A 9,847-nucleotide genomic window follows, 5' to 3' on the forward strand; every position below is an offset into this window, starting at 1 on the left:
GATTAAATGCTTTAACACCCAGAGAGATGATATATCCACCACCACTTTTACTCCTTCCACTTGAATGTTCAAAAATACCCTTTAATGATAACTTATACAAATTTTCTGTTAAATATTATTGAGGGATATTTTGAGGAAAAAGACTGATGGTGGAAAAAGTAAAAGTAGATGTGGATATATCATCTCCCTAACACATAAAGTAATAAAATAGTAATAAATACGTAACAAAGATAGTAAATATGGGAGAATATATTTAAAGTTTATCCAAATAAGATAAAAAGGCTGAGAATTTAGTGTGTAATAAATGCGAGTTTATCTGTATTAACTTATTTTAGAAAATAAAAATATACTCCCTATTACAATTACAACAAGTATCATAAAAATATACAGTTTTCATTGTTTTCTTATCAACTCTCCAAGTAAAATCTCTTGGTTAAAACTTGTTCTTCAAAGTGATCAATTTGATCGATATTCTGTTTCTTCATATCATCACGTCATCGATCTGACGTCAGCCAGAACACAACATATACAATGTCTGAATATCATCCCTCTATGAACGAATTAGAGAGGAATGAAAATTTACCATATAGTTTACGGATGATTCGTATTAATAACGGACATCGAATATCAAATAACAGACCTCGTCTTCTTACTCATTTTTTACCAACTTATCGGGAAGAAGATGGATTTCCTTCTGAAACGGTTGTTTCTACTACACAAACACTATCGAAAGAACAAATTTCAGAGCATTTATGCGTAATGAAGAGAAACGTTGATGGAGGTTGTGAAGGCGATGAAATGGATATTTGCGCGATTTGTTTGGGTGACTACAAAGAAAATGAGATGGTTGGGGTTGTAGAATGTGGGCATCAGTTTCATGTTGAATGTATTAAGGGTTGGTTGTTGTGTAACAATGTTTTCCCTTTATGCAGGGCTACTGCATTGACGGTGTAGCGTAATTTGATTGTCGTTGTACGCGTTTTAATCAGTGAGGTCTTGATTATTGCAGGCATATATTTGTGCGCAATGTATGTTTACTTTTGTTCCAGAAAAGGATTGAAACTTGATCAGTTATTCATATGTATTCTAGCTACGGTTATATGTTATAAAACTGAATGATTAAGTGTTGAACAGTTTAAAATCTGAATTATTCAAACTTGATTTTGAATAATAATAACTTGCTTGATAATTATTATGAATGAACTCTATATATGTACATTAACAAATACAAGAATATAATTGTTTAAAAATTGTTTTGTATATATGTATATATTTTAAGATTGATATTAAAAGTTGTATGTCATGGCTAAGAGCATATTTTAACTCTAAATGGTTAAACACACAGTTTTCTGTCATTCAGCATCATTTGTGATTCGGTTGTCACAAACAAACACACTAAATGCTAAATGATTCAAAACAATCATAACCATTTAATTAAGGAGAGTAAGTTCATCTAAATCCAATTAATTTAAACTCGATATTCTAATTTTCATTTGTATTGCAATTGCCTGTATAACAAATTGTGTTAATCACTATATATAGTGTTGAAGAGTGATCGTTGATTAAATTTGATTGTCAATATTAACTTTCTAACCACATATACATATCTGCCAGACGACCTTTGGCAAGGCAAGACACCACCAGTGCTTCTAGATGTACAAGAAAATATAGACCCATAAATTTATAAAGACAACCATTTTCATTTAACACTAGTGCTTTGGGGAGTTGTGGTCCAATGATACATAGCATGATTAATCAAGGTCCATAAGGAGGGCTTCGAGCATACTGGTTTGTTACTGGGATAGCTTGAACACCACGCCCGATCAAGAGGTACCTGAAGAACTGCAACCTGGTTAAGGCAGACTCAGAGATGTTTCTTGCTGGTGCAACTTCCATAGGACCACACGCACTCTAGCTCGTGGACCACATGCAGTTTTGGTTACCAACTCAATAGGGGTAGACATTGGTCCACTTAGGTGTATTTCATTACCTCTTAATTGAATAGTTCAACACTCAATCTAAATGATATTCAACGAGTTTGTTTCTGACCTCTAAATGACGCATGACGCTAAATATTCAGAGTTGCAATATTCTCTTAACCATTAGGCACCGAAATTATATGTAATAACTGTTAATGGATATTAGACATAGTGTCACACCCCCAAAATAGACCAGGGGTAATTGTGACCAATCATATCATAACACAGTTGTATAAGCGAGAACGACTCTAAATGAGACGTTTTATTTATTAAATAAACAGCGGAAGCATTATTCAAAGTTTTACATCATAAGAGTACAGTAAATGGAAAATGTCTTAAACAAAATGATAAATATGAATGATGGACTCCATGCAAGTAGCAAAGCATACATCAATCATCTAGTAGCAAGTAGCAGCTAGCTCAATCATCACCTGAGACAAAACACGCTTAAAGTGTCAACCAAAAAGGTTGAGTGAAATTCATAGGTTTATAAATAATATCCAAAGTTTTAGACCACAAGATTTAGTTTAAAGTTGATTGATATAGAAATATCAATCTAAAAGTGTTGCTGCATTTTGTAATATCGCTACTAAACAAGTTTACCCTATGACACCTTGTACTGTCAGTGTCGTGGAATCATTATTATGTAACCAAAGACCAACGGTCGAATGGTTAGAGACGTTACTCTCAATAGGCCTACTCACAATAATTAAGTTTGCATTTAAATGTAGCAATTAACGATATTACAGTCGGGATTTAGCATGAATCAAAGCATGACAGCATAGTTAACAATTTAGTACTTGTGTCTAAGCGTAAAACAGTTATAAAGCAAGCATGTGTCTCACCCCAAAAGTTATAAAACAGTTATGAAACAGTAAAAAGTGGGGCTATGAAGTTCACCTTAGTAGCACACGAAAGAATTGAACGGAAGGACGTGACCGAGATCTCAACCTAGAGATAGAACGTATGATCAGACATTGCCTAACAGACAATAGTATATAGTACTATATTGATAGTAATGGTTCACTAAAGAATTTCCATTTTCAGAAGGTTACTATTTATGGAAAGTTTCCACTTATAGTAATTTTCCAATTTTAGAAAGTTCGGGTTAATCTTTAGCAAGACGTTGTATAACTTTACTCAAACTTCGTTGCTATCAAATAAGTCAGGAATGACCAGATGTAACCGGGGGCCCAGGATTCTTGACCAGAATCTAAGTCATGGCATTCGAGATCCACAAGCTTACCCATAAATGGCAACCTAGACATCATTCACTTACGACCGTGAGTAGCGATGAAGTTCACATGAATTATACATTATCTTTGATTAACCTTCACTTTAGGTGTATACACACAACGGATTATTAATGTACTTAATAATTATATATGTGATAATATAACCTAAGTTTTATTTAATATTTAGTTATTATACCTTAGTATGTCTTATATATATTAAATATAATTACCTTTAAATAAATACCTAAATTACTTCAAAAATAATAGTGTTTTATTAATCGAACATTATTCAAAAATGTCTAAATAATAAATTAAATATCTAAAAATTACATACATAATTTTTATAGTCTTAGTTAATCATATAGATTAGTAGAAAAATTTAAGAAAACGTTTTTATTATATTTTTGTATTTATTTTTGTTTTTACCCTTAATGTATTCACAAAATAATTTTAATTCTACATAATTACTAAATAAACCCAAATAATTATTTTTATAATTTTTATAAGTTTCTATCAGTCTAATAACCTGTAGAAAAATATTTAAAAAATATTTTTTTAATATTTTATATTTATTCTTAATTTACCTTCGAATTACATAATAATAGAGTTTAATTATATAATAAATACCAATTCGACCCAAGTAATTATTTTTATAATTTTTTCAGATCTATATAAGTTTTAAAAACTCAGAAAAAAATTATATATATTTTATTTTTGGTTAAAAGTATTTATTACGAATTTTACATTATTTTTACGTTTAAACACTACATAATTCGTATTTAATTATAAATAATATTCCATAAATTATCAAAATTATTTTTATGCATCATAACACTTATAATAATAATTATAACATATAAACATAATTAATTTCTAATTTTACAAAGAATATACAATAAATATAAATATAAATATAAATGACAATATTGAAAAAAATTAATAAAAATAGAAAGTACCTCAAATTTTCTTCAAGGTTTTGAGAGAATAACTTAAGTTTTTGTGTTTGGCAAGAAAAAATGAATGAGGAGCCATGTATTTATAGGTAAAAAATAGTTGGTGAAAAGAAAAAAAAAATAATAAAATAAAGGTGCCAATTTTGATAAAATAATAAAAACATGTTAAAAATGTTTTTAATAAGTTTTTGTTTTTGAAAATATTTAGTCAAAATTCATGGGCTCATTATTTAATTTATTAAAAAAAATCTTATTTCTTTTTATTTTTTATTTTTTTTATAAGCTAAAAATATATATAATGATTAAAATAACTTATCATTTAATTAATAATTATGTTACATATAGTTTTAAATATAATACGCATTAATATTAACTAAAGTTATTTTATATAATTAGTGTAAACTTTAGTTAACAGAACGTGTCAACTAAAAATAAATATTTGATCAACGTCGAATTTAATTATATATTACGTATGGATAACAATCCTATAGTCAAATTAGTCAATTCAGGTATGGAAATATGAGGGTTGTTATAGTACCTACCCGTTAAAAGAAATTTCGTCCCGAAATTTAGTTGTTGCCATTAATCGGTGTTGTTCGTACATAGACGAGGATATTTACGTTTTATTTGGTTTTCACGTTCCCAGGTATGCTCGGGGCCTTGCGTGAATTCCAACGGATAGAATATTGTTCTGTTTCAAGAATTAAAATCATACATACCATAATTTCTACAAGTTCTTCTACGAAGTGCATTTTATTATTAATGCGGAGATCATTCAAAATGATGATGTTATACAAGTCATTTCAGTAAATTGGATATATAAAATGTGTTATGAATAATATCGAGCTCATTTAAACCTTGAGCGTTTATGCCACAATGTTAGGGTAGACAAAACAGAGAGTAGTTCATGAAAATTATAGTCATGAAGTTTGATAGAGATCATCATTGTTTACAACAAGAATATTGTAATGATGAATATAAGTTGAAGAATAAAGTTTTATCACTATTGAATAATATGGATAGAACGATTCGATTATAGAAAGAGTATAAACGAAGCTATCGTAAAAGAGTGAATAAGTAAATTAAATGTTCGCCTTGACTTTTGACGTAGTCACGATCGATTTCTGGAATTCAAGGGATTAAAGGAAATCTTCGTAATCTATAAGATTTGATTATCCGGTATTTACGGAATTTTGGGATTTCTTTGATTAAATGCGATGAATTGCCTCGATTGCTGTGTTTGGAAATTTTGCTATAAATTAGCTTATTCCGTTTCATTATCTTCACCACTTCTATACTTTCTTCCTAGATTCATACTTCCAAAAGATTTGTTAATATGCTCAATCCCGTATTGATATTTGTTATTATATTGACCATATATGCAGTCATGCTTCTTTTTCTTTTACCACCAGAGGAATCTGTTTACTTCTACTATGCTCTTGGAGTTATAGTGTTTTTAATTCTCCCGTGTCTTTATGTTGCTATACGCATTGATATACACGATTTGTAATTTCCGTGTTGTTGTCGGGCTTTGTATTTTCCCTTATATGTCGGAGCTCTTTACCTTTTTATTCTGCTCTCGACTCTAAGTTAAGCGAGTAATGGTCCAGAATTTGTAGGTATGAAGTTTCGAATGAACCTAATGTTCTAAGCGTAATATCACGATTTGATTTGGTAAATTACCAGAATTACTGAGGATAGAACTATCAAGAATATATGTTCTTGATATGTTCAGAGATGAAGTAGAATGTAAGAATCGTGTAACATGGCAAATAATGATTATAAAGTCTATGAATCATCATCTTCCATTAAAAATTTAGCATGACTTACTGTAATATAATCACGTTGGCCTGACGTCATTATATTATACTAACTCATGCTTCAATTTCCAACATTTCTTCAAAACATTTATAATTTAAACTTGAATTTTACTGAATATAGAAACTAAAATAGTTTCCTTTATAAAGATATTGCAAAGAGATACTTAATTGTGGACAAGAATCGTTATGAAAATATCTTCAGAAATATAGAGGATTGATAATGCTAAAAACGAACATATATTTCATAGCATTATTCCTCAAGAAAGACAAGCTTTTAGTTGCAATTGTTCTATTTACAAGTGATATTCGTTTAAATAATAAAAGGTGAAGACAAAAAGCAGATTCGACAAATTGAAGACAAAAAGGTCCAAAGAGCTAAAAAGTACAAGATACAATCAAAAAGGTTCAAAATATTGATGAGGAACGTCTCAAAATGACAAGAGTACAAGTTACAAGACGCAAAGTACACGATATAAAATAATACGCGAGGACGTCCGAAAATCCGGAACCGGGACCTGAGCCAAGAAGAAACGCCCGACGCAACGGACCAAAAATATCTAGTCTACTATGCACAAGAATATAATATAATATATATATAATTATATATAATTATATATTATATATATTATTATTATTATATTACGTCGGCAAGAAGAAAACAAAAGTAGTTGGCTGAATCCAGGGTGGCCATGCGACTCGCATGGCCAGAAGCACAAAACCATGCGAGTCGCATGGTGTGAGATTGCTGGTCAGGTCCTATAAATAGCCAGTTTTCTGACGAGTTTTAATCATCCTTTTTCTCTTCCTCTTCATAAGTAATATATATTTATATTTATAATTTATATTTTAATTTTAATTCTAATTCTAATAATAAGGGTATGTTAGCGAATGTTGTAAGGGTGTAAGTCGAAATTCTGTCCGTGTAACGCTACGCTATTTTTAATCATTGTAAGTTATGTTCAACCTTTTTATATTAATGTCTCGTAGCTAAGTTATTATTATGCTTATTTAAAACGAAGTAATCATGATGTTGGGCTAATTACTAAAATTGGGTAATTGGGCTTTGTACCATAATTGGGGTTTGGACAAAAGAACGACACTTGTGGAAACTAGACTATGGGTTATTAATGGGCTTTATATTTGTTTAACTAAATGAAAGTTTGTTAATGTTAATATAAAGATTTACAATTGGGCGTCCCTATAAATTACCATATACACTCGATCGGACACGATGGGCGGGGTATTTATATGTACGAATAATCGTTCATTTAACCGGACACGGGAATGGATTAATAGCCACTAGAATAATTAAAACAGGGGTGAAATTACATTCAAGGGTAATTGGTGTAATTGTTAACAAAGTAGTAAAACCTTGGTTTACACGCAGTCGATAACCTGGTGTATTCATTAAACAAAGTATTAAAACCTTGTTACAATTCGAATCCCCAATTAGTTGGAATATTTATCTTCGGGTATAATAATAATTTGACAAGGACACTTGCAATTTATATTTATGACTGATGGACTGTTATGGACAAAAACCAGACGGACATATTGAATAATCCAGGACAAAGGACAATTAACCCAAGGGTATAAAACTAAAATCAACACGTCAAACATCATGATTACGGAAGTTTAAATAAGCATAATTCTTTTATTTCATATTTAATTTCCTTTATTTTATATTTAATTGCACTTCTAATTATCGCACTTTTATTTATTGTTATTTTATATTTAATCGCACTTTTAATTATCGTACTTTTAATTATCGCAACTTTATTTTATCGCATTTTTATTATTCGCAATTTCATTATCGTTATTTACTTTACGCTTTAATTTAAAGTCTTGTATTTATTTTATATTTTACATTAGGTTTTAACTGCGACTAAAGTTTTAAAATCGACAAACCGGTCATTAAACGGTAAAAACCCCCCCTTTATAATAATAATATTACTTATATATATATTTGTATTTTTATAAAAGTAAACTAATATAGCGTTGAGCTTTGTTTAAAGATTTCCCTGTGGAACGAACCGGACTTACTAAAAACTACACTACTGTACGATTAGGTACACTGCCTATAAGTGTTGTAGCAAGGTTTAAGTATATCCATTCTATAAATAAATAAATATCTTGTGTAAAATTGTATCGTATTTAATAGTATTTTCTGCTAAAATTTAATAGTATTTTATACCCCTCTGCTTTGACATCAAGTATTTTTGGCGCCGCTGCCGGGGAATCTAACATTCGCCGAAGCGAAACGCCATATTTTTAATTTTTAAGTTATAATTAGTTTTTGTAAAATTTATATTTTTGTTTAAAAAATTAAAAAGATATAAAAAATTTAAAAAAAAAAAAAAAAGCTTTTAAAATCGAAAAAAAAAAAAAGGGTATTTTAAATATATTTTTAAGTTTTTCTTTTTACAAAATTATAAAGTATTTTAAGTTTATTTTTAGTTTTAAAAAAAATTAAGTTTTATTTTAATTATATATATACATTTATATTTTAAATATAAAAAAAAAAAAAAAAAAAAAAATAATAATAATCGGGCCAAGGTACTGTAGCAGCCCAACTTTTGGCCTGGATCCGAACATCATGCGAGTCGCATGGCATTTCAACTAAACCCCATGCGAGTCGCATGAGGGGTCTGACAGGACCACATCTGAACCCTAATTTCGTAATAATTACGGATATTATTTAATTATTATTATTTAAACCCTAAACCTATTATTATTATTATAATTAGGTTTTTAATTTATTTTTACTTTTGTTTACTTTTATTATTTATTTACTTAATACTTTTATAAAAGAAAAATATAAAAATAATATTTTTATAAAATTTAATATTTTTAATAACTTTTAATATTTTGTACCTTTTTAATCGTTGTAGCGTAATATTTGTATTTCTAACTCATATTTAATTTTAAACTTAGTTTTTGCTATAGTTATTTTTACTTCTAGATTTTTAGGCTTTGCCGTAGAATTCCTTAAGTGCTTTTTCTTTAAATTAAGATTTAGGTGCTTTAGAATTTTGCGACGCCTTTTTAAGTTTTAGTTTCTTTTTAAGTTATTTCCATTTGGGATTTAGTTTTTCCTGTAAGCTTTAATATTTTTAGACCTTTTACTATGTATCAATTATCATTCCAATTAGTAATTTCAATTTGCGATTATAATTTTAAGTTAGTTATAGTAATAAGGTTAAATTAGTTAAGTATTTTTAAGTTTTTATAAGTTTCTTTTATTTTTCCGTCACCTTTTATTTTTCAACCATATTTTTCTTTTTCGACCTTTTGCGACAAACTCTTTGTCTTTCTTATTTCTCGCTATTCTAGTTTTTAGGACTTAGAATTTTTTCTACTTCTTATCTAAATTTCTTAAAATTACGAAAAATTATTTTAAGTGGTTAAATTGATAGACATCAAAATTTTCTGGTTCGTAGTAATAGTTGGATTTGTACGTGGACCGGGTTATTGGAGCCAAACAGTCCTCAATTATATTGAGACCAAACGAATCCTGCCCCTCTGCTGCATCTTTTGGCTATTCGAAACGTGGGCAAAATCAGAAAAGTCTATTGATTGGATAACTTATTATAATTTTTCTTTCCTTTTTAAAACTAATAGGATATTCTGTGAATGCACCGAGCAAGACGTTCATCACCTTTTGTACGTTCACCACCTGTAACTCGATCAAGACATCGTTTAACAAATATAACCGCCGTTGATTTTTCATTAGAATCGTCATCCAGTCGACCAAGTACTTCAGTTCAAATTTCCGATAATCCAATTTTTGAAACAAACCTCATAATTGAGAATCCAGAAAATATTCAGGAACGGTTCATAGATCCTGAACCATTAAACTT

The 9,847-nt window shown here is 29.1% G+C and overlaps 1 protein-coding gene across 1 annotated transcript; it reads left to right on the forward strand.

Moving 5' to 3' along the window:
- Nucleotides 1-531: 531 nt before the first annotated feature.
- On the forward strand, nt 532-954 carry LOC139869216 (E3 ubiquitin-protein ligase MBR2-like). The gene has a single exon (XM_071857535.1). It carries the CDS (start codon nt 532-534, stop codon nt 952-954), a length of 423 nt encoding a protein of 140 aa, XP_071713636.1.
- Nucleotides 955-9,847: the final 8,893 nt, after the last annotated feature.

Source organism: Rutidosis leptorrhynchoides, chromosome 9, assembly GCF_046630445.1.
Source record: "Rutidosis leptorrhynchoides isolate AG116_Rl617_1_P2 chromosome 9, CSIRO_AGI_Rlap_v1, whole genome shotgun sequence".
Taxonomy (NCBI): Eukaryota; Viridiplantae; Streptophyta; class Magnoliopsida; order Asterales; family Asteraceae; genus Rutidosis; species Rutidosis leptorrhynchoides.